This window comes from Carcharodon carcharias, chromosome 4 (genome assembly GCF_017639515.1).
Source record: "Carcharodon carcharias isolate sCarCar2 chromosome 4, sCarCar2.pri, whole genome shotgun sequence".
Lineage (NCBI taxonomy): Eukaryota > Metazoa > Chordata > Chondrichthyes > Lamniformes > Lamnidae > Carcharodon > Carcharodon carcharias.
Window position 1 is genome coordinate 13,760,092 of NC_054470.1, and position 25,752 is coordinate 13,785,843.

At 43.7% G+C, this 25,752-nt stretch overlaps 1 protein-coding gene across 1 annotated transcript in view; it reads left to right on the forward strand.

The window, feature by feature from the left end:
• Positions 1–24,885, forward strand: part of LOC121277065 (zinc finger protein 474-like) — a 71,131-nt gene extending 46,246 nt beyond the window's left edge. The window contains exons 6-7 of the mRNA XM_041185999.1: positions 1,568–1,748; positions 23,967–24,885. Of these exons, the coding sequence (XP_041041933.1) occupies positions 1,568–1,748; positions 23,967–24,109 (324 nt within the window). The 3' untranslated portion in view covers positions 24,110–24,885. The remainder of the gene's footprint in view (positions 1–1,567; positions 1,749–23,966) is intronic.
• Positions 24,886–25,752: the final 867 nt, after the last annotated feature.

Consider the following 25,752-nt stretch of genomic DNA (forward strand, 5'->3'; position numbering starts at 1 on the left):
GATGTTGGCCGTGTGCCTTTGAATGAGATCTCTAAGGGGCAGCTTGTAGATGCTCAAAGGGAGGGACTCAATTACAGGTCCTTGAAAGAAACAGAGGTGTCCATGTGGGGTGGGAGGAGACATCATTGCTGGAAAGCTACTGACTGTGTTGGGCAATATTACAGTAACAGTTCCATGCAGTGGAATTACAGAGAGCTGATGGAGGACATTGAGAAGATCAATCATGCTGAACATCATAGAGAGGCTGAGAGACCCCACAGGTCACAATCACAGATTAAATGTTCTTAACTTAGACTGAGATGGATTTGGCACTGTTTGCAGATCAGAAACTGTACTGAAGAAGTTTGGGAAGGAATTGTGAGAAAGATGGAAATGGAAGAAGAAGGCAAAGACACATTTAAAAACATTGAGGAGAAAGGGAGGTTAAAACTAGGATAATAATTGGAGAGGGTGAGATATTCCCTGAAGGTTAGAATAGAACAGACAACGGGGAGAAGATTTATCCCATTTTTGAGAAAAATATTTATAACCCATTAAGGCTTTTTATTATTTGTAAGTTATTGGGTTTTCCTGCTTGTGGGGTAAATCTGACATCCACATGGCCTGAATTTTCAGCTCAGCAGGCCCGGGAGTGGTCAGGAGACGGACTGCCCACGGCGATCGGCCCCCTGACAGCAATTTCACACTGGCTGGCCAATTAATGGGCAGGGGGCGTGAAACATGTGCTGAAAAGCTCAACACTCCGGGGTGGTGGTGGTGGTGGTGGTGGTGGTGGTGGGGGTGGTGGTGTGTGTGTGTGTGTGTGTGTGTGTGTGGGGGGGGGTGTGGGAGGTGGTTGGGCATTTCCGCAGGCGTGGGAGTGCGCTGAGAGAAAGTTCCTCGAGGGCAGAGAGCTGCCTCAGGGAGCTGCAGACCTGAAAACCATGAAATAAAGTTTTGAAAATCAGGAAAAAAATAAGTGTCCAAACATCGCAATCAGGCACCTGAACATATAGATGATAAAAATGCTGTCCATGGATTTGTATTCTTATTTTTAACAAATAATGGAAACCTCGTCCCTCCCTTGGATGAGGTTTCATGAAAAATGCAAAGCCCGCCTGGCCAATTTGCCCATCTGCCAACTGTAAGGTTTGATGGACAACAAAAAATCAGAGACAATTGCGCCACTAATGGGCCGTATTGCCCTCTGAATTGTCGGCGTGCATGCTTCTGACTTTTGCAAATGACCGCTGAGCGAAATATCGCACGAGCGCGGGATGATATCAGGACGCTCGCCCGACGTCTTCTCCCGTGATTTTATGCCCAATCGGGTCAGGCACACTCCCGCCCGCAGGATGTAAAATTCTGCCCTATGTACTCAGTGGAAATAACTTAGATACACAATCAAACTTTTAATATTAGACTGAAATGGAAATTGGTTCAATTAATCTAAATTAGCATTTTAAGAAATAGTGGCATTTTTTTTTCTGTCTGTTAGTGTATTAACAAATTGTGTTCCTCCAACTGTGGCCCTACAGTATCTTACAGTGTTAGAATTTAATGGCTAAAACCTAACAATTGTTTCTAGCCACCAGCAATTAGACGCCCACGAACAGTTGTCTGCTATCTTTGCGGCCGAGAGTATGGAACCACATCTATAAGTATTCATGAACCACAGTGTTTGAAAAAATGGCATATTGAAAATGATAAGCTTCCAAGGCATCTCAGGAGGCCTGAACCCAAGAAACCTGAAGTCATATCTAGCACAGGTGGGTGTATGTTAAATATTATTTTTTAATGTGCCATTGTAGCATGATTGTAATGAGTTTATAGTAAAAAGTTAGTGTTTTAGAGTTGATTCTGGATGGTTTATTTCAAGAATTCACCATGCATTATGAAAATGGTACATATAGCATGCACATACAGTCAGACTTCCTGTATCACATCTTGTTGAATTAGGCGGATTTCTAATTCATGTTTAAATTTGGTTGGTTTACATTTATATTTCCCCCTCTCAACTCAAGTTGTTCTTATTTGATTGGCTACATGCCAATTTATTAATTGTACCCTTAAGAACTAAATGTAAATGAAATAAAGCAATGTAATTAATCAAAATACTTTTAATCACAATTTTTTTCTTTAGCATGCCATCATTGGTCTTATAAGGGGAGGTGGAGCTTACTTCCTTGCAAAACGATGAAAATCTCAACATTCTAGGATGTGCAGAAGGCCCCTATTTTTTGTTTTAATGGTATCTGTGCATTTAAAAGACTGTAAAGGAAGGGACATTTGCAACTGAAGGCTGGGAGAGCAAAAGACACCAAGATACCTTCTAGATACTAATTGTAAAATCAGAAGCATTACACTATAATGAGTCGGTGGTAGTTGTTCATGCATTCAGTGCTAGTCCATTCTTGGAAGTTGTGGCTGCTTGCTGTTGGGCTTGCTTGATCAGCTAATGTCATGAAATTTCTTGTAGCATTGAATGGGAACTTTTAAAAATTTGTTGATGTGGATGTTGCTGACAATTTATTGCCCATCTCTAAATGCTGGTGGTGAAGCATCTTCATGAACTGCTACAGTCCATGTGGTGTAGCTGCTTTACAGTGCTGTTAGGTAGGAAGTTCCTGAAATTTAACCCAGCAACGTTGAAGGAATGATAGGATGGTATGTGACTTGGAAGGCAACTTGTAAATGGTGGTATTCCTATGTGCCTGTTGCCCTTGTCCTTCTAGGTGATAGAGGTTGTTGGGTTGGAAAATGGTGTTGAAGAAGCCTTAAAAAATTACTGTAGTGCACCTTGTAGGTAGTACATAATGCAACCATGGTATACTGGTGCTGAAGGGATTAAATGCTGAGGTGGTAGACGGGGTGCCAAACAAGCAGGCTGCTTTGTCCTGGATGGTGTTGAGCTTCTTGAGTATTGATGAAACTACACTCCCCCGACAGGTGGAGAATATTCCTGACTTTTGTCTTGTAGACAGGCTGTCTTGTAGTGGACAGGCTTTGTAGAATCTGGCCTGCTCTTTTTTAATTCATTCATGGCATGTGGGCATCACTAGCTAGGCCAGCATTTATTACCCATCCCTAACTGACCTTGAGAAGTTGGTGGTAAGCTGCCTTCTTGAACCGCTGCAGTCATGTGGTGCATGTTCACTCACAGAGCTCCTGGAGTACCAGGATTTTGACCCAGCAACAGTGAAGCAGTAGCAGTATGATTCCAAGTCAGGATGGTGAGTGGCTTGGAGGGGAACTCCCAGGTGGTGTTGTCCCAATGTGTCTGCTCCCCTTGTCCTCCAAGAGGGTAGCGGTCATTGGTTTGGAAGGTGCTGTCTACGGAGGCTTCATGAGTCCCTGCAGTGCTTCTTTTAGACGGTACACACTGCTGCCACTGTGCGTTGGTGGTGGAGGAGGGAGTGAATGTTTGTGGATGAGATGCCAATCAAGCAGAGGCTTTGTCCTGGTTAGTGTCAAGCTTCTTGAGTGTTGTTGGAGCTGCACCCATCCAGGCAAGTGGAGAGTGTTCCAACACACTCCTGACCGGTGCCTTGTAAACAGTGAGCAGGCTTTGAAGAGCCAGCAAGTGAGTTCCTCATCACAGGATTCCTAGCCTCTGGCCTACCCTGTAGCCACAGTATTTATATGGTTAGTCCAATTCAGCTTCTTGTCAATAGTAACTCCCACAATGTTGATAGTGGGGGATTCAGCAATTGTAATGTCATTAAATGTCAAGTGGCGATGGTTAGTTTCTCTCTTGTTGGAGATGGTCATTGCCTGGGATTTGTGTGGCAAATGTTACTTGCCACTTGTCAGCCCAAGCCTGGATATTGTCCAGATCTTGCTGCATTTGGACGTTGACTGCTTCAGTATCTGAGGAGTCGCGAATGGTTCTGAACATTGTGAAATCATCAGCGAACATCCGCACATCTGACCTTATGATGGAAAGGAGGTCATTGATGAAGCAGCTGAAGATGATTGGGCCTACGACACCACCCTGAGGAACTCCTGTAGTGATGACCTGAAACTGAGATGATTGACCTCCAAAAAGCATAACCATCTTCCTTTGTGCTAGGTATGGCTCCAACCAGTAGAGAGTTTTCCCCCTGATTCCCTTTGACTCCAGTTTTGCTAGAGCTCCTTGATGCCAAATATGGTCAAATGTGGCCTTGATGTCATGGGCAGTCACTCTCACCTCACCTCTGGAGTTCAGCTCTTTGGTCCATGTTTGAACTAAGGGTGTAATGAGGTCAGGAGCTGAGTGGCCCTGGCGGAACCCAAACTGAGTGTCAACGTGCAGGTTATTGTTAAGCAAGCGCCACTTGATAGCACTGCTGATGACTCCTTCCATCACTTTACTGACGATTGAGAGTAGACTGATGGGGTGGTAATTGGCCGGGTTGGATTTGTCCTGCTTTCTGTGTACAGGACACACCTGGACAATTTTCCACATTGCCTGGTAGATGCAGGTATTGTAGCTGTACTGGAACAGCTTGGCTAGGGCTGTGGCAAGTTCTGGAGCACAAGCCTTCAGTACTATTACCAAAATATTGTCAGGGCCCATAGTTTTTGCAGCATCCAGTGCCTTCAGCCCTTTCTTGATATCATGTGGAGTGAATTGAATTGGCTGAAGACTTGCATCTGTAACATGCTCTGGAACTCTGGAGGAGTTGAATGGATCATCCACTCAGCACTCCTGGCTGAAGATTGTGGCAAATGCTTCAGCCTTATATTTTGCACTGATGTGCTGGGCTCCCCCATCATTGAGGATCATTTTGGAGCCACCTCTTCCAGTGAGTTGTTTAATTGTCCACCACCATTCACGACTGGATGTGGCAAGACTGCAGAGCTTAGATCTGATCCATTGGTTGTAGGATTGCTTAGCTCTGTCTATCACTTGCTGCTTATGCTGTTTGGCGCACAAGTAGTCCTGTGTTTTAGCTTCAGCAGGTTCACACCTTGTTTTTAGGTATGCCTGGGCTTCTCCTGGCATGCTCTCCTGTACCCTTCATTGAACCAGGATTGATCCCATGGCCTGGTGGTAATCGTAGAATGCCAGATATGCCAGGCCATGTGGTTACAGACTGTGATTGAGTACAATTCTGCTGCTGATGATGGCCCACAGCCCCTCATGGATGCCCAGTCTTGAGTTGCTCGATCTGTTTGAAACCTTTCCCAATCTGCATGGTGGTAGTGCCACACAACATGATTGCTGAGGGTATTCTCAATGTGAAGACGGGACTTGGGTCTCCACAAGGACTTAGTTGTAGGAGACAGTGGGTGATGACAGGAGGATGCTTTAACGACTGGAAGCCAGTGTCCAGTGGCATACGACAGGGATCTGTGCTCGGTCCCCTATTATTCGTCATTTATATAAACAACATAGATGACTATGTGGGGGGTAGGATTTGTAAGTTTGCAGATGACACAAAGATTGACCAGGTGGACAACAGTGAGGTTGAGTGTCTTGGGCTACAGGAAGATATAGACGAGATGGTCAAATGGGCAGATAAGTGGCAGATGGAATTTAACCCTGAAAAGAGTGAGGTGATACACTTTTGAAGGAGTAATTTGACAAGGAGGTATTCAATGAATGGCATGACACTAGGAAGTTCTGAGGAACAAAGGGACCTTGGCGTGTGTGCCCATGGATCTCTGAAAGGGAGGGCATGTTAGTGGGGTAGTGAAAAAGGCATATGGGACACTTGCCTTTATCCATTGAGGAATAGATTATAAAAGTAGGGAGGTCATGTTGGAGTTGTATAGAACCTTGGTGAGGCCATAGCTGGAGTACTGTGTGCAGTCCTGGTCGCCACATTATAGGAAGGATGTGATTGCACTGGAGGGGATGCAGAGGGGATTCACCAGGATTTGTTTGGGATGAAACATTTAAGTTATGAAGAGAGGTTGGATAGACTTGGGTTGTTTTCACTGGAGCAGAGAAGACTGAGGGGCAACCTGATCGAGATGTACAAGATTATGAGGGACATGGACAGGGTGGATAAGGAGCAGCTGTTTCCTTTAGTTGAAGGTCAGTCACAAGGGGACATAAGTTCAAGGTGAGGGGCAGGAGGTTTAGGGGGGGTGTGAGGAAAAACGTTTTTACCCAGAGGGTGGTGACGGTCTGGAATGTGCTGCCTGGGAGGGTGGTGGAGGCGGGTTGCCTCACATCCTTTAAAAAGTACCTGGATGAGCACTTAGCACGTCATAACATTCAAGGCTATGGGCCAAGTGCTGGTAAATGGTACTAGGTAGGTAGGTCAGGTGTTTCTCACATTTTGGTGCAGACTCAATGGACCGAGGGGCCTCTTCTGCACTGTGAGATTCTGTGATTCTGTGATGTGCGGTGCTCACTATTAACGATAATGCTTTGGACAGATGAATCTGCAGTAGGCAGGCAGGTTGGTGAGGATGAGATCAAGTATGTTTTTCCCTCTTGTTGATTCACCCACCACCTGCTGCAGACCCAGACTTGCAGCTATGTCCTTTGCACTACCCTTTGCATTATCCTGGGTCCTGGATTACTAGTCCAGTGACAAAACCACTAGGCCACCGCCTCCTTGTAGCCACAGGATATATATGGCTGGTCCAGCTAATTTCTGGTCAGTGGTGATTGCCAGTGATGGGAATGCCATTGGCTGTCAATGCCATTAAGTGTTTAATTGTTCTCATTTTGAGGGTGGTAATTGTCAGAATCTTGTGTAGCGCAAATGTTTCTTGCCATTTATCAACCCAAGCCTGAATGTTATCCAAGTCTTGCTGCATGTGGGCATAAGTTACTTCATTATTTGAAGAGTTAGGATGGAACTGAACTCTGCAATCACCAGTGAATATCCCCACTTCTGATCTTATGATGGAGCGAAGGTGATTGATGAAGCAGCTGAAGATGTTTGGTCTTTTGAGATGCCCTAAGAAACACCTGTAGCAATGTCCTGGGACTGAGATACTTGGCCTTCAACAATTGCATTATGCAGTAAAGTTAAACAGCACTACACAGGTTTAAAATTAGTTATTTTTTGTTTGTTCATGGGATGTGGGTGTCTCTGGCAAGGTCAGTATTAATTATTCATTCCTAGTTGCTCTTGAGAAGGTGCTGATGAGCCAACTTCTTGAACTGCTGCAGTCCATGTGGCGTAAGTACACCCACAGTCTTGTTAAGAAGGGATTTTGACCGAGTGACAGTGAAGGAGCAATGATATAGTTCCAAGTCAGGATGGTGTGTTGATTGGAGGGAACCTTTCGGAAGGTGGCATTCCCAAGCATTTGCTGCCCTTGTCCTTCTAGGTGGTAGAGGTGTCAGATGTGGAAGTTTGTGTTAAGGAGCATCTTGTCGATGGTATACACTGCAGCCACTGTGCACCAGTGTAAGAGGGAGTGAATGTTTAATGTATCAGATGGGAGTGCCATCAAGTGGGCTGCTTTGTCCTATATAGTGTTGAAGTTTTGTTTGTTATTGGAGCTGCACTCATCCAGTCAACTGAGGAGTATTCCACCACACTCTTAATTTGTTCTTTGTAGATGATGGACAGCCTGCGTGGGGGTGGTGGAGGAGGCCAAGTGCGGAAGTCAGCGCTTGCGCGCAGATGCGCTCACAGAAAACTTCCTGAAGGCACAGAGCTGCCTCAGGGAGCTGAAGATTTTCCACATTAAAAATAAAGTTTTCAAAAATAAGGAAAACATGTCCCCTCATGTGACTCTGTCACAGGAGCAAGGACATGTTGCACATGAGTTCTGAAAACTTTTATTTTATTTTTAATTAACATCGGAACCCTCATCCCGCCCGTGGATGAAGTTCCCTCGAAAATCGAAAGGCCTCTTGGCCTGTTCATCCGCCTGCCAACAGTAAGGTTGGACAGGCAGGGAAAAGTTCTATTTCATTAATTGATTAATAGGCTTAACAGCCCTCTTAATTGTCAGCTGCCATGCTGCCGACTCCTACGTGCGCCCGCTGACTGAAATATTGTGAGTGCGCGATGACGCTTGCCTGATGTCATCATGTGCTATTTCACAATCGTGCATGTTGGGCATGCCGAGGTGAAATTTCAGACCTTGCTTTCAGAGTGTGATGTGTCTGACCACAGGTTGCCTATTAGTACACGGACTGTGTACTTACTTTGGACACTAGGGTATAAGATAGCTTTTGTAATTTGTGTTATCCTTACAAATCTGTATATATCTGTAAAGACATAGTTGTTGGTGAAGGGGTATTATAATATTGTTCATCCTTTGTTTAATAAATGTTTAATGCTTTTGTTAAAAGTTCATTAGCTGACTCCGGTGACTCGGTTCAGTAGCCCCTCTCCATGTATCTAAATGAACAAGTAAAAGTTAGGTATAAAAACAAAAAAACTGCGGATGCTGGAAATCCAAAACAAAAACAGAATTACCTGGAAAAACTCAGCAGGTCTGGCAGCATCGGCGGAGAAGAAAAGAGTTGACGTTTCGAGTCCTCATGACCCTTCGACAGAACTTGAGTTCGAGTCCAAGAAAGAGTTGAAATATAAGCTGGTTTAAGGTGTGGGGGGGGGGGGAGGGCAGAGAGAGAGAGAGAAGTGGAGGGGGGCGATGTGGTTGTAGGGACAAACAAGCAGTGATAGAAGCAGATCATCAAAAGATGTCAACAACAGTAGAACAAAAGAACACATAGGTGTTAAAGTTGGTGATATTATCTAAACGAATGTGCTAATTAAGAATGGATGGTAGGGCACTCAAGGTATAGCTCTAGTGGGGGTGGAGGGAGCATAAAAGATTTTAAAATATTTAAAAATAATGGAAATAGGTGGGAAAAGAAAAATCTATATAATTTATTGGAAAAAAAAGGAAGGGGGAAACAGAAAGGGGGTGGAGATGGAGGAGGGAGCTCAAGACCTAAAGTTGTTGAATTCAATATTCATTCCGGAAGGTTGTAAAATGCCTAGTCGGAAGATGAGGTGTTGTTCCTCCAGTTTGCGTTGGGCTTCACTGGAACAATGCAGCAAGCCAAGGACAGACATGTGGGCAAGAGAGCAGGGTGGAGTGTTAAAATGGCAAGCGACAGGGAGGTTTGGGTCATTCTTGCGGACAGACCGCAGGTGTTCTGCAAAGCGGTCGCCCAGTTTACGTTTGGTCTCTCCAATGTAGAGGAGACCACATTGGGAGTAACGAATGCAGTAGACTAAGTTGGGGGAAATGCAAGTGAAATGCTGCTTCACTTGAAAGGAGTGTTTGGGCCCTTGGACGGTGAGGAGAGAGCAAGTGAAGGGGCAGGTGTTGCATCTTTTGCGTGGGCATGGGGTGGTGCCACAGGAGGGGGTTGAGGAGTAGGGGGTGATGGAGGAGTGGACCAGCGTGTCCCGGAGGGACCGATCCCTACGGAATGCCGATGGGGGGGGGGGTGAAGGGAAGATGTGTTTGGTGGTGGCATCATGCTGGAGTTGGCGGAAATGGCAGAGGATGATCCCCCCCCCCCCCACACACCTTAAACCAACTTATATTTCAACTCTTTCTTGGACTCGAACTCAAGTTCTGTCGAAGGGTCATGAGGACTCGAAACGTCAACTCTTTTCTTCTCCGCCGATGCTGCCAGACCTGCTGAGTTTTTCCAAGTAAAAGTTAGGGTCTATCAAGCTGGGTTCCACCCTAGGATCAGGCTTGTCCAGTGGTAACCTCAGCTGGGGATCATTACAATGGTCATTGTCTGGCATCTATGTTGCATAAATGTTGCTTGCCACTTACCAGCCTGAATTTTGCGCAGGTCTTGCTGCATGTAGCCATGGACAGCCAGTAGTTGAACACTACACAATCATCAGCAAACATCTCAACTCCTGACATTATGTTTGGAGGTTATTGATGAAGCAGCTGAAGATGGTTGGGCCTCGAGCACTACCCTGAGAAACTACTGCAGCGATGTCCTGGGGCTGAGATGATCGGCTTCTAACAACCACAGCCATCTCCCTTTGTGCTAGATATGACTCCAATCAGTGGAAAGTTTTCCCCCTGATTTCCATTGACTTCAATTTTGCCAGGGCTCCTTGATGTCATACTCAGTCAAATATTGCCCTGATGTCAAGGGAAGTCACTGTCATCTCACCTCTTAAGTGCAGTGCTTTTGTTCATGATTGGACCAACACTGTAATGAGGTCAGGAGCTGATTGGCCCTGGCAGACCCCAAACTGAGTATTGGTGAGTAAGTGCCCCTTGATAGCATTGTTGATGACACCTTCCATCACTTTGTGGTTGATTGAGAGTAGACTGATGGAGTAGTAATAGGCCAGATTGGATTGGTCCTGTTTTTTGTGGACCATACTGCACACACCAAGGCTATTTTCCACTTTGTGAGGCTAGCAGTGGGAGTGAGGCTAGCTTTGGAGCACATGTTCAACACTACAGCTGAAATGTTAATGGATATCATAGTGGAGAATTTTATGTGCCCGCTGGCATGTTTGGCAGCGGGAGTGGACAATCTGGCAAGAAGGCCAAAAGTTGGTTTTCAAACATGGTGAAACCAACTTGCAATCGTCTGCTCTGCCCGTCAATGGCAGGATGTGTTTCCTGCCATCAGACATTGGGATTTTCTTTGTAATACATCTGCATATCATTATAAGCCCAGCTCACCAGAATCAGCCACCACGATGGATCATCTGACTGTGTTTAACAACTGTACATAAGCGACTTACACCTGGTGAGCTGCATTTTTCTCGGGACTTCAAGGTTTGTTTGCCTCCCTTGCTTCAGGTAACACTCGCAGTCATCAGCCCCAGGCTTCTCAAACAGCACCAAATCAATTTAGGGCAGATCTCTACCTACCAGACCAGCCATAAGTCAGGGATGGCTTTTCAATGGCTGCAGGGCTAGGGTTTGCTTGGGGAAGGGGGAGAAGTGGCCTCAGACGAGGGAAGAGGCTGCAGGGTGAGGGCTGTATTGGGGAAGGGGGTTATCGTAGGGTGTGTGTGGGCACAAGTTGATCTGTGCAAGTGGCTTCAAGATGGTGAGGGCTGAGGAGGCAGTTTCTAGAGGAGATGAGGCCAGATGTAGAAGTGAGGGTGTGTGTGAGAGAGTGAGTGGTGATGTCCCATGAGCTGACAGTGAGTGAGATGCCAGTGAATGTGTGATAGGCTTGAGTGTGAGAGTTTAGAGTGTTGAGATGGTTGCCTTAGCTTGGCAGCATGGATGGGATCATTCATCCTCTACCTGCATTGGATGGCCAACCTCTTCTCTGCAGCGTTGGCACTGATCACCACTGCCATTGTCGACCAAGCCAGAGTGGTAATGTTGCTATCCTTCCTATGGACAGAGCGGGGATAGAGGACATCATGGAGGGCCTCTATGGTATCTGAAAGGCACTTGAGGGATGTGTCACTAAACCGGGGGCCTGCAGTCTTCTTGCCTTTCAGGGCCATGTCCTCTTTGCAGCATTCCTGGGCTGAAAGCACTGAGAGTTGTGCGCATGGTTGCACTTTAAATGTGGCACTTGGTGTGAGGAAGCAGTGAGGTGACGGCATGGCAGGCGAATCAGAGCCTGCTCGCCATTGAAACAGCCTGTTTCCTGGGAATGCATGATTAATGAGACGGATTGGGATGATACGGTGTGAAAAGCCATCATTGTGGCTGGCGGGTAAAACATCTTTTTTCCCAACTGCTACCACACTTAGTGCAAATCTGGGACGATTCTGCCCATTGCCTTTGCTGTATTCGGTGCAATCAACCATTTCTTGATATCACATTCAATAAATTGTATTGGCTGAAGGCTGGCTTCTTGTCTCTTGGAGGCCGAGATGAATCATCCACTCACCACTTCTGGCTGAAGATGGTTGGAAATGCTTCAGCCTTATCTTTTGCACTCATATGCAGATGTCTGCTAACATTGAAGATAGAGATGTTTGCAGAATGACCTTGTCCTGTTAGTTATTTAGTTGTCCACCACCATTCATGACTGATGTGGCAAGGCTGCAGAGCTTTGCCCTGATCCTTTGTTGTGGGATCACCTAGCTCTGTCTATAGCATACTGTTTCCATTGAGTAGCATGCTCTTAGTCCTGTGTTGTAGCTTCACTATGTTGGCACCTCATTTCTCATTATACTTGGAGCTGCACCTGGTATACTCATCTACACTCCTCATTGAACCATAGTTAATCCCCTTGCTTGATATCAGTAGTGGTGCGAGGGATGTCCTGGGTCATGAGGTTACAGATTATGGTAGAATACATCTTTGCTGCTACTGATGTATCAGAGTGCCTCAGAATGCCCAGTTCTGAACAGGTAAATTTGTTCTGAATCTACCCCATTTAGCACAGTGGTAGTGCCACACAGTGCCCTTCAGGACTTTACTAGCTTAGTCAATAATAGTGACTGAGCCACTTTTGATGATGGACATTGAAGTCCCACACCCAGAGTACATTGTGTGGCTTTGCTATTCTCAGTGCTTTTTCCAAGTTGTCTTCAACATGGAGGAGTACTGATTCATCAGTTGAGAGTCAAACCTGTGTTTGATCTCTTGCAATGAGGCTTCATGGAGTCCAGATTTGATGTTGAGGACTTCCAGGTTCACTATCTTCTGACCGTATACCTTGTGCCACTACCTTTGGTGGGTCTCTCCTGTCGGTGGAACAGGACATACCCAGGGGTGATGATGGGGGAGCTTGGGTCATTGGGTGTAAATTATGACATAGAGAGTATGATTTTGACAAACTATTGTTTGACAATCTTTGGCACAGCTTCTCTAATTTTGGCACAAATTCCTAGATGTTATTGAGGAGGGCTTTGCATGGTTGACTGGGCAGGGTGTGCCTTTATTGTGTCCAATGCCTAGATTGAGTTGGGTAGTCCATCCAGTTTTATTCTTATTAGACATTATTGCAGTGAGTTGGTACAACTGAGTGGCTTGCTAGGCGATTTCAGGGGGCATTTAAGAGTCACCGCAGTGCTGTTGGTCTGGAGTCACAGGCTAAACAGAATAAGGACGACAGATTTCTTTCCTTAAAGGACATTTATGAATTACATGGGTTTTTACATCAATCCAATATTTTTACGGGCTAGATTCCAGATTTATTTAATTAACTGAATTTAAATTCCCCAGATGCAGTGGTGGGATTTGAACATGTGTCTCCAAGTCATTAGTCCAGACCACCAGCTTGCTAATCCAACGACTGACATAGCCATTGTGTAACCATACCCTTGCTCTGAAAGCTGAGTAGGCCTACAACCCTTTTATTAGATGCTATGACTATAAACTTAATAACTTGCACTCCCGTAGCACCTTTAACAAAAAGCCCCAAAGTGCTTCACTAAAGCAAAATATCGCTCCATGAAATAAAGGAAAGAATAAATAATATACGTTTTGATGAGGCTTTTGAAAGAGGGGAGAGGAAGAGCAAGGTCAAGGAGCTTAGCAAGGATGTTTCAGAGTTTGGGGTTGAAATAGCTACAGACTCTGCACCTAAACTAGAACAAATGAGAAGGGAGGTTAGAGTGGAGGCCAGGTCAAAAGAGGGGAGGGTAAGTAGATGTCAGATTCTAGAAGTGGAAGGTCATAAACAGCTTGAGGATTTACCGCCTTAGAGAACCGATTCCAGTGAGTATTGCAGTCCAGTAAAGTCAAACATGTACTCTACCCAATGACACAGCAGTTTCTCATGCAACAGAGAAGTGTGAGCTGATGCATTTGGGGAGGCCAAACAAGGCAAGGGAATACACAGCAAAGGGGAGGATACTGAGAGGTATAGAGAAAGTGAGGGACCTTGGAGTGAATGTCCACAGATCCCTGAAGGTAGCAGGATAAGTCGATAAGGTAGTTAAGAAGGTATATGGAATCCTTTCATATACTAGCTGAGGCATAGAATATAAGAGCAGGAATTTTATCCTGGAACTATATAACACACTAGTTATGCCACAACCCAAGTGCTGGAAGCAGTTTTTGTCACCTCATTACAGAAAGGATGTAATTGCATTAGAAAGCGTACAGAGGAGATTTACGAGGATGTTGCCAGGATTGGAAAATTGTAGCAATGAGGAAAGATTGGATAGGCTGGAGTTGTTCTTGGAACAGAGGAGGCTGAGGGGAGATTTCATTGAGATGTACAAAATTGTGAGGGGCCTGGAGAGAGTGGATGGGAAGGGTCTATTTACTTTAGTAGAGAGGTCAATGACTAGGGCGCATAGAGTTAAAGTGATTGGTAGATGGATTAGAGAGGAGACGAGGAAAGAACTTGTCACCCAGAGGGTTCTGGGGTCTGAAACTCACAGCCTGAAAGGGTAGTAGAGGCAGAAACACTCAATTCATTTAAAAGGTGTCTGGATATGCACCTGAAGTTCTGTAACCTGCAGGGCTATGGACCAAATGCTGGAAAGTGGGATTAGGCTGAGTGGCTCTTTTTCAGCCGGTGCAGACACGATGGACCAAGTGACCTCTTTCTGTGCCGTAAATTTTCTACAATTGTAATAGCTATCAACAGTTCCTGTCCACGCTCTTGAATTGTGTCTTTGGCTTGCAGCAAACAGAATTACATAGCAAGATTATTTAATGAATATTTTGGTTTATAGATGATATCTTGGATCTATTTAGTTATACACCTGTTACTTTGTCTAAGTAACCTGCAACTTGTCACATGGTTCCATTTTACAAAAAAGCTTTGCAAGAATAAGATGATTAGCTGGCCTTCCCTATTTTATTTCTAAGTTGTGGCCCATTATATAGACAAATGTTTTAGCTATTTCATTACATAAATTTTCCTAGTTCATGCACTCATCCATTTGTAAGTGCTGAACCCATATCTTTATATGGTAAGTCTGTGAAGCGTTAGCTTCAAACATTTTTTTGCTCTTAAAACACACTTTATTTGACAGCTGTACTTGTGAAAACAGAACTTTTCTAACAATATTGGCTAAACTTTGGTAGTTGTCTAACCTGCAACCTCACAAGTCTGTTGCTCACTAGCCAAGGCTTCATCCACAAATACATTGATGGTGCCATCAGTGCATTGTGCTTTCTTGCTGCATTTACTCAGATTCCTAGGCTCCCGATAGCTGTTTCAGCAGCCAACGCAGCTTTTATCTTGATTGTTAAGGTTAAGGCTGCATGCATAACAGTCTGCACACTGATTAGTTTATTTTTTGCTGCTAATATGAATGGCATAGGGAGTTGAATGTTGCCCAGTGGAAGACTCCAGCCACATCTGTGTTTTGCCGGCAGCCACTAATTATTTCCCTTATTAGCAGCATTACTGGCAACAACTCCAAAAGCAAAGGAATTAGCTTCAGATGTTAGTAACTTTGAAGTTTTAGGTTCCAGTGCAACCAGCAGAAGATCAAAATCACAGCTGACAGAGAACCAACATCACAGATGCTGAAAGCCGAGAGCATAAGCTGTGGGAGACACCCTTATGGAGAATAGGCTTTATTGTTGGAAGAAGATCTGATTCACAACCAACCATGCAACATGAATCGAGTGGTTGATGCTTTTTAAGCTGAGTAAATGATTGTTGAAGCTTTGGTACTTGCATAAGCTCTGAAGATTTATTACATTCTTTATCAAAACCAAATATAAACATATTCCACCCACAAATCAATTTACATCGACATACATATTGAATGAAGTAATCCATTCAACAGCTTATCCCCAAGGTTACAATCTGCCACTACAGCAAACATAGTAACTCTTTTAGTAACATACTTTCCCTTCCCTCACTAATTTCACCCTCCACACGGAAAAATTCACTCTGTAACAGAGTTGTTTGAAATCACTGATCCAAAACATACCACATATCAATATGTATAAAATGAAATGTACTTGACAGCAACACAAAGATTGCTTTGATCCATATTAATCTTGTTGGTAATACACAGAAATTGTTAGTCTTTTGATGTAATTTTAACTGTGTTTACAGCATTTCTGCTGTATAACCATAAAACTAAATATACACCAAGACTGAAAATCAACACATAGACTAAACAATTTACATAGCTCAAACTAAACCTGCTATGCATGTGCATCAATGCATTTTCGGCTTATCCTCTTCCCAGTTAGGAGAATCAGTAAGATATAGTGTGGAATGCACTAGGGATTCAAGAGAACCCCAGAACTTTTAGCAGTCATGAATAATGGACAACAGCTGCCACATCTGACACTGATGCAAACCAGATTCAGCAGGTCAAGCCTATTCTGAACATTCCAGCAGTGGCCCATAGAACAAGAAAAAGGAATGAGACATTACAGTAAGATAATTTTTAAAAAGAGTCCTATGGAGATGATACTCAGAATGATGAGTTTTAAATAGCTGATATTCTACAATAGTTTCTACTTTGGGCACAGTATTATTTGAAGATAAATTCAGTTAGTATACAAAAATATTTTCTGTGAGACACATTTAGCACACAATGGAATGCTCTTCTATTGTAATCTGGCCTTCTATCCTTAGGGTCTCTATGATTGGGGCCTCCATTATAATTGGCCCGCAACTGCCACATTTTTCAGGGTGGACTCGAATGCTGAGAAGCCATCCACCATGGTGTCATAGATGTAGTTAGTAGGCTTTACCAATTGCCTTGATATCGGTTGCACAATCACATATTCTACCCCCTGTGCCTGCACACAAGTGTAACATTCTACAATAATCCTTTTTTTAAACATCCAGGACCCATGAAGTCCAAATCTCGAGGATTTTCAGTCTCTTCATCCTCTAGTCAAGAATGTTTGTCTCCTCATCTTCCATTCTAGCTCCTGCTGACTGGTTTGCATCACCCTGTGCATTTCCCAATGGCTCACTTTTTGATGCATCTAATTGATGTCTCTGAACTGGTGCTTTGCCAGAAGAGGATCGATAATGCCATGGGTAATATGCTGGCAGTACCGGAAACAGAATGACCTTATAGTTCTTGTTCCTCTTCTGCTTCTTTTTGCTGTACGACACAAAGTAAGAGAAGAAGCAGGATTGGAATTGGTTACTAAGCAGCACAGCTCATTTCAAATTTTTCAGTAGAAGCAAGCACCTCAGCATTTCATTTCAATTTGCTGACGGGTCATGTGTGATTCAATAGCATAGGGAGAGGAGAAGCAGCATGTCATTTTGAACCTTCAGTTGGAACCTTCCTTCCAACTTTCCGTGTAACTCCTTTAACTGTCTTCCTTCCCAGAAAGTTGCAGCAGACTTTCTAGCACATTGAGCAGATGGATGCCCAAGATGCGCCCCAAGTGGCAAGGGCAACCACCATTCAAAACAAGGGACCTCTCTCGATCCCCTCAAAGTTTCCTCTTCCTAGGAGTGAGGACAGAAGTTGGGGAAGACTACGATCAGTGGCCAAAAACTCTGTTTCTTCAACTTCAACTTTAATTAAATTTTTAAAAACCTACATGAAACCTCATCCCGCCCGTGGATGAGGTTTCATGCTTTTTCTAATTCCTGCCAGTGCTCCTGGCCTGCCCGTCAACCTTAAGGTTGGAGACGGGCAGGTCTATTAATTAGTTTAATGACTCTGTCAATGGCCTCAGTTGGCCATTGACAGGTCAGCGGGCGCACAGCTGATTTCGCTGAGCCCCTGCCTACCTGAAAATTTAAATGGGGCGCAGTGACGTCGGGAGTTCCGCCCCACGTCACCACGCGTCATTTTACACGTCGGCGAGCGGGCCCAGCCCCCAGCTCGCCGATGGGAAAACCCTGCCCTAGCTTTCTATTTCATTGCAAATGAAATTCCTGATGAAGATAAACGTAGAACTATCCTGCTAAGTCTGTGTGGCAGCGAAAGGTATAATCTTATCAGAAACCTGACTGCCCCGAATGTGCCCAGTACAAAGTCATACAACGAGTTAGCAGAGTTTGTGAAGTTGTATTTTCAGCAAAACCGTCTGTGATTATGCAGCCCTTCAAGTTCAACACAAGAGTTCGTGCTCCAGGGGAATCTATTGCTACCTTTGTGGAGAACCTGAAACAGCTCACCGACTACTATGAGTTTGGGGATGCCTTGAATGACATGCTGCAGGACAGACTCACATGCAGGGCGAATGACAACACCATACAGCGCCATTTGCATGCTGAATCAGATATTGATTTCAAACGTGCTCTGGAACTTCCTCTCACGATGGAGAGTTCTGCAAAAGACCCTCAGGATTTGCAGCACGTGAATAATGGAGCAGTGCACCATGTTAGTCAGAAGCCTGCCGTGTGCATAGCACTAAAACTGGCACAGCAGATTTTCAGTGTGATTCCCTGTCTACTGAACGACGAGTCAGAAAGCCTAATTACAATGTGTCAGCTGACAAGGTACACATTTGCTGTAGTTGTGGCGGGAATCATGGGGCAGACATATGCAGATTTAGAGAGGCAGAGTGTAACTATTGCCACAAGAAAGGACATCTAGCTAGACAGTGCAGAACAAAAAATAAACAAACAGCGAAGCAGAGAACAAAGCTGATTGAGTCAACTGACACTGCAGAAGCTGGTACTGCTGATGCATACTCTTCTGTATCATGTGACTGCTATTAAATCTGAGCCAAATGCAGTGACAGTGCAGGCGAATGGCAAGCAACTGCAGATGCAGGTGGACACTGGTGCTTCAGCTACTGTTGTTGGGGATCACACGTTCAAGTACCTTAGTGAAGAGAGTGAGCCATTGACATTGGGGTGCATGTCCGCCAAACTGAGAACCTACACATGTCACAGGCATTGCTGCCGTTCCAGTCTGCTACAAACAGCAGATAGCCCAGCTTCCAATGATGGTCATAGAGGGGGAGGGGCCCAGACTTTTGGGTCAAGATTGGCTGCAAAAAATAAAACTACACTGGTCAAAAATATTCCATTTGAAGTCCGATGGAATTCCAGAGCTCTTGAAGAAATACGACACTGTTTTTCAAGATGAATTGGGAAAACTAAAGGGCATGCAAGCTAAAATACATGTCGATCCCAGGCAACATCACATTTCTTCAAGGTCAAGTTGTGCCTTACTCACTAAAACAAACAGTGGAAGCAGAGTTGTGTAGGTTGGAAAACCTGGGAATAATTCAGCCTGTCCAGTTTTCTGAGTGGGCCGCACCCATCATCCCAGTTGTCAAGCTAGGTCAGACCATACGTCTATGCGGTGACTACAAATTGACAGTCAACAGAGGAGCAAATTAGACAAATACCCCATTCCCAAATCGATGACTTGTATGTCAAATTAGCAGGTGGCAAGTCATACACAAAGCTATGCCTATCAGCAGTCAATAGCGTATGTGACAATCAATGCTCACAAAGGCCTCTATCAGTACACCCAGTTGGCTTTTGGAGTTTCATCCGTATGTGCCATTTTTCAGCGAATCATGGAGAGTCTCCTGCAGGGATTTATACTTGTGGTCATGAACTTAGATGACGTCTTCGTCATTGGACTGACCAAAGCTGAACATTTAGCCAACCATGAGGAAGTGCTGAAAAGATTTATGGAAGCAGGTGTGCGTTTGAATGCACATTCCAGGCATCTGAGGTAACGTGCCTGGGCCACAGAGTGGACGCTATGCGGTTGCATCCTGTTGAAGATAAGGTCCAAGTCATTAAAGATGCACCATCACCCTGTAATGTGACTGAGCTTAAGTTATTCCTAGGAATGATAAATTACTACAGCCATTTCTTACCTAATCTGCCCACTGTTCCTGCACCTCTCCACCTGTTGCTGAGGAAGAACCACTGCTGGTCATGGGGTCCACTGCAAGAAAACGACCTTTGCAGTAGTGAAGAAACTGTTTCATTCATCCTGCTTGGTAATACATTATGACCCAGCTAACAAGATAGTGCTGATGTGTGCTGCTTCTCCCTGTGGCGTAGGAGCCGTACTGTCACATCAAATGGAGGATGGGTCAGAAAGGCCCATCGGCTACATTTCAAGAACACTCTCCCAAGCTATTCCCAGCTGGAGAAAGAAGGGCTATCAGTTGTGTTTGGTGTCAAGAACCTTCACCAATATCTACACGGGTGACATTTCGCAATCGTGTCTGACCATAAGACGCTGACAGTCTTGTTCAGTGAAGACAAAGCTATTCCACCTATAACTTCAGTGTAAATCCAACATTGGGCCCTGATGCAGTCAGCTTATCAGTAGACATTCATGTGCCGCCCTGGCTCGCATATAGCCAATGCAGATGCACTTAGCTGTCTTCCTTTACTGGGCAGCCCTGCCAGCACACCCATTCCACAAGAGTTAGTGCCGTTGTTACATTTCTTGGATTCATCACCTGTATGCACTAAACAGGTCAAGAATCGGATAAGCAGAGACCTAGTACTGTCAAAAGTTAAAGACTTCATTTTACAAGGCTGGCCAAGTACCCTGTGTCTGTTGACCTGTGCCCCTTTTATTCCAGAAACACTGAACTGAGTTGCCAGAACAGAATTTTGCTGTGAGTTCCAGAGTCATGGTCCATTCCCAGGGCAGAGAGTCACTCTTGGCAGAGCTCCACAGCGCACACCCAGGCATGTCAAGAATGAAGATGTTGGCCCGTGGTTATGTCTGGTGGCCAGGAATAGACAGTGACATCGAGAGCATGATTAAACGCTGTTCCCTTTGCCAGCAACACAGAAGCTACCTGCTTCAGCTCCTCTTCACCCATGGCAATGGCCTGGCTGTCCTTGGGTCAGACTGCATATTGACTATGTGGGACCATTTCTAGACACTATGTAGCTGTTAGTCATTGTTGCACATTTGAAGCAGCTTGATGTTTGAGGTAAAAATGCCAACTTTAGCTGAAATTATTGAGAAGCTGCATCACTCCTTTATTGTAAATGGTTTGCCTGAGATTCTTGTCTCTGACAATGTAACAGCTTTCACTAGCATCAAATTTGAGAGATTCACAGACCTGAACAACATCCGGCACATAAAGACCGCTCCCTGGCATCCTTTGTCAAATGGTCTCGCCGAAAGCTGTCCAGACCTTTAAAGCCAGTATGAAGAAGTTGGCTGGACGTACTTTGGAGTCTCGTCTTTCCAGCTTCCTTCTGAGTTACCACACACAACACCACAGACTACTACTGGCTCCACACCATCAGAGTTGCTGATGAAGTGCCGCTGGCACACCTGTCTGGATTTGGTGTCTCCCAATTTGGAGGGGAAGTGGAGACAGAAACAAACCACTCAGAAACTGAACCATGACTTACACAGCGGTGCTCGTACGTTCAAAGCAGGTGACCCTTTGTACATGCGTAACTTTGGAAGTGGACCATGCTGGACTCCAGGAACCATCATTTCAGAAACTGGTCCATTGTCATTTTGAGTTCGTTAAGAACAAAGTAGCGTGCAAACATGTGGATCACATTCGAGCAAGAGAAACATCCCAACGAATGCAAGGTCAACCTGTGACTGATATTTCGTTGCTGAACTCTTAAGTGTGTGGCTGCCCTATAGCTGCTATTCCTGACACATCCAACGAGCTGTTGAATACAGAACCACACAGTTCCAGTGATGCATCTTTTTTGTGCAGATCAAGACCCCATTGTTCCTGTTCCAGAACCCCCCTCGGAAGGACTGTGTCATTCTGACCGTTCCCACAGAGCACCTCAAACTTAATTTGCGGTCATAGCCTAGAAGTGCTTACCAAGGCCATGAAGGGGCAGAATAATCCCAGAGCAATCACTTGGAGTTTGGGCAGTCTACCCCAAGCCTCTTAGATTTAGGTTTGTTTAAAAAGAGAAGGGAGAATATTCTGTTCTTTGTTTACAAAGGAAGTAAAAGACAAGACATTACAAATGCTTTGTTAGTTTTCAGACATGTTATTGTAGTAAACATGTAAGGAATTTGGGGGAGGAAATGTGGTAATTAGATTACTTGTTCCTCTTTCCTGCCAATCAACTGTAGGTCAACGTGCTTCTGGTAGAGATGGCGACAAGCCTATAAACATTGTAACATGTGCCTTCAATAAAAGTTAAGTTTATCTGCACTAAATCTGTTCCTCCCTCAAGTTATAACAGAAAGACCAAAGGTGTACCCTCAGTCACCCCCTTTCTAAAAAGGGCAATTTAGAATAATTTGCAGAAGAATCTTTATTTTTCTTTGGAGTTCTAGACTACAAACTCAACCCAGATGACTAGATGGACTTCACTTCTGTCATTTGGTAACAGTGTGTGTCTCATTCAGCACAATACCATTGATCCTATGCCAGGTCCCACAGGAATGCAGGAATTGCGATTGGGAGTCCAACCATCTTACACTGCTGGCCTTGTAGGAAGAAGCTCCACAAGGCCCTTCAAAATACAACATAATGCCAGATGGTGCTACAAGACCTGAAGATTTTCAACTCCAAATCTTGAGGTTTAAATGGAATCTGTGCATGTAAGGGTTTTAGGGCAGGAGCGCTTGCAGATGAAAATACCAAATTATTTCTGGACAGTAATGATAGGCTCCAGAAGTACTTCAATATAGGGAGATGAAGGTAGTGGTATGTGGCATGCATACTTGTTACAGTGTATTCTTGAAAGATGTGGTTCCTTGCTTTTCAGTTGCCTTGACCAGGTAAGGCCATTAAACTTTTGGTGGCACTGCATTGCTGTGCCTGTGGTTATTGAGGTTATTACTGTTATAGCTACCTCATTTCATTGTACCTGGGCAGTAGATCTTCAGGATCTTTTTCTTGTGATACAAAGAGGCCTACCTTCCAAACCCTAATTAGATCCAGAATAGATGTACCCCAAAACTTAAGGTTTTGTGCCCTTCAGTTGTTCTTTCAGACATACTCGACTGATTGAAGGCCTGCTTCCAATCCAAACAATCTTTCAATGGAAAAAGCCTCTGAATAAGGGTCATATGGACTTGAAACGTTAACCCTGTTTCTTGCTCCACAGATGCTGCTAGACCTGCTGAGTTTTTCCAGCATTTTCTGCTTTTGTTTCAGATTTCCAGCATCTGCAGTATTTTGCTTTAATCTTCCAATGGTGCCTAGTCTTCTAAGTTGGCCTTCAAATTCTGCAGCAGCACATGATTCCCACCACTGTCCCTACCCTATTTGTAGCAAGCTGTCAATTGAATGTGGAAACATGGGCCTAGTCACTTTGGAGTCCCTGCAAGGAACATTATTTCATTGACTGTTGAAGTCCAGTTATCCTTTAGTAATGCATACTGTGCTAATTGTGTACTGAACATCTTGCACACTTTCATTGCTCTTTACAATATTGCTTGTTTGTCAAAGCTTTCAATTTGATAATTCAGACTTTCCTGGAACCCTGGGGGTGTTACTCCAGTACCACTGAAGCTAAAGAGGAAGGGAATCCCTGTGGTTGATTCCATGGGGCTACATTAGTTAGATGAAAACAACAGGATACTTTTTGGCCCATTGATATTATCAGGATGCTTATTTGCTGCTATCAACACAGAACGACATGTCTTTACATCTGTTTTCATAGGTTATGGTAGTATAGCGATTTTGGTGCTCATCTAGTATCTTGGAGGTTGTGAGTTCAAATCCCACATTGGATGAAGAGATTCTTCTGCTGTAAAAGCCTCGTATCGAAAATAGCATTTCATACCTAATGGTACAAATGAAAATGATGAAGTAGTAGTTAATGACATAAAAACAAAAACCTCCAAAATTTATTGCAAAATAAGGATTCTGCATACCTTGAAAATATATCTGTGGGGTTCCTTAAATTCACTACCACCTTATTATCAGTGCCAGTAATTCTATTTGGCTGGGAATTTAATCAGCCACTAGTGAGCCTGAAATGTCAGAAAAGGAGATATATGATGCCACCACATCATTATCACCTCAATAAGCTAGAACTGCTCCAAAATCAGCAAATGCTTAGCCAACTACTGAAAATGGATCAAGTGAAAAAGTAGAAGGAGTTGCAGTGCAACGGGATCTCTGCCCACTTTCTGCTCCTGGCCACTTGTTTTATGACCCCCAGATAGGCATCTTGGAGGAGAAAATGTAGGGAGATTTTATTTCTCCCATTGAAATGATTTGCTTAAGATGTTCATTTATTTTTTGGAGTATTTCTTGGATCTATTTTTCTCAAAGCACTTCATGTCTAAAATAAAAGCTTCAATCCCTTTCCCTCTATTTTACAGGTAAAGGTGCTTACGATATAGATGCTTTAAATGAAGCAGCTTGGAGAAGTTCCCAAGAACAACTGGTGCCTTGTGGCATCTGTGGGCGAACCTTCCTCCCAGATAGACTGATTGTGCACCAGCGTTCATGTAAACCAAAGTAACCAACCTGATGAACAAAGCCAAACTGTCATGGAATAGCACTTGACTGTAAAGAATAGTTCATTAACTCCAGTAAAATAAAATAATGCAATAAAATAAAAAATAACTCATTTATTTTGTGGCAGTTTTGCACTAATTATGAGCTGCGTCACTACCTGCTGTAAATTTATTGGAATAACACAATTTTAAAATTAAACCCACTACACTTGCTTCAAGATTGGGGCAGAAATTCCACAGCTCTTCCAGTACACACCTTTGCCTGTTTGCCTGTTCCAAACAAGGAACACTTCCTAAACACCTCTACCTTCCTAACTCTCTCAGTTCTTTCAAAAGTCTCATCAAAATCTATCTTTTTGGTTAAGCTTTTGCCATCTTCTTTAATTCTCCTCACATGAGTGCTGATTGTCCAGTTATTTTTACCTTTGTGAAGTACAAGTTTTCACCAGTGAAGAAAAACAAACAATTGAGTCAATGTTTTGAATGCAAATTATCAGGAAGATTTTAATTTTTTTGGTTCTACATTAATCCCATGTGCATGTCCCAATAAGTTATTTCACTTTCACACTTGTTGGGGGCACTTATTGGGAATTCAGGTACGTGTTCACCTTAACTTTCCACAGGAACCAGAAGGTAATATATGAATTAATGTGCATTCTTGTTTATCCATGTGAAAATTATGATGGCAGCATGAACATATATGTTATTTTAAATAAGTAGTTGTAACATTAAGAACCTGATCAGTTTGGGGTACAACTTCTGTGGATTTCACTCGATATCCCACTCTAACATCAGCGGAAACCTTGGAGGGGAATGGCATAAAACTATTTTAAAATGTTTGCTGTGATCCATTCCAGTACTTTCTAAATGATCAGTACTAAATTATAATTGCTTGGAAATTTATATTAAAATCACATATTTGAAAAAACAATTGTAACAATTGTCTGTATTTTGATTTCTTTTGAATTTTTTAGTAATGAATGTATCTGTATAAAATAATGTGGTTTAAAATCTATTTCATTTATGCCAAACCTGAATGATTTTAAATATATAATGCTCATAATGAATGGGACAAACTTTTCACAGGAGTTCTACCAAACATCCGCTGTAACTTTGATAGAAGATCAGTGAAAATCCTGGAGAAATGATACAAATGGTCAATTAGGTAATTTCAATGAGGTTTCCACCAAGGTTCCAGTGCATGATCAGAACAACCCCCATGAAAATTCCAATGCATTATGTAGTTAATCAATGTGTAAATCTTCTTTTTCCAATTTTTTTTCTCTTCCTCTCCTGTTGGCATATGGTTCCAAAGGCACTAGCAGTTCTCCAATATCTCAATAAAATAAAATCCATGATTTTATAGAAGTAGTGACTGCAAAACTATCAGTGTTCGCCATCTACTCCTCTGAAACTGAAAGCAATTCCTGGAGTCCACACATGCGCAGCTAAATACAGAACCAGAACTTGCTGTCAGTGATCCTACATTTTTTCAGAGGGTGCACTGATGAGGCTGTCCCATAATGCAATCATTAGAAATCACTGAACTGACGAGAGCTACTCTCCTGCTCTCTCTGTAAAATTCCTTGAAATAGTTACATTTTGTTGAATGATTTGTAAAACACAATGGCCTGAATTTTCCTGTCGG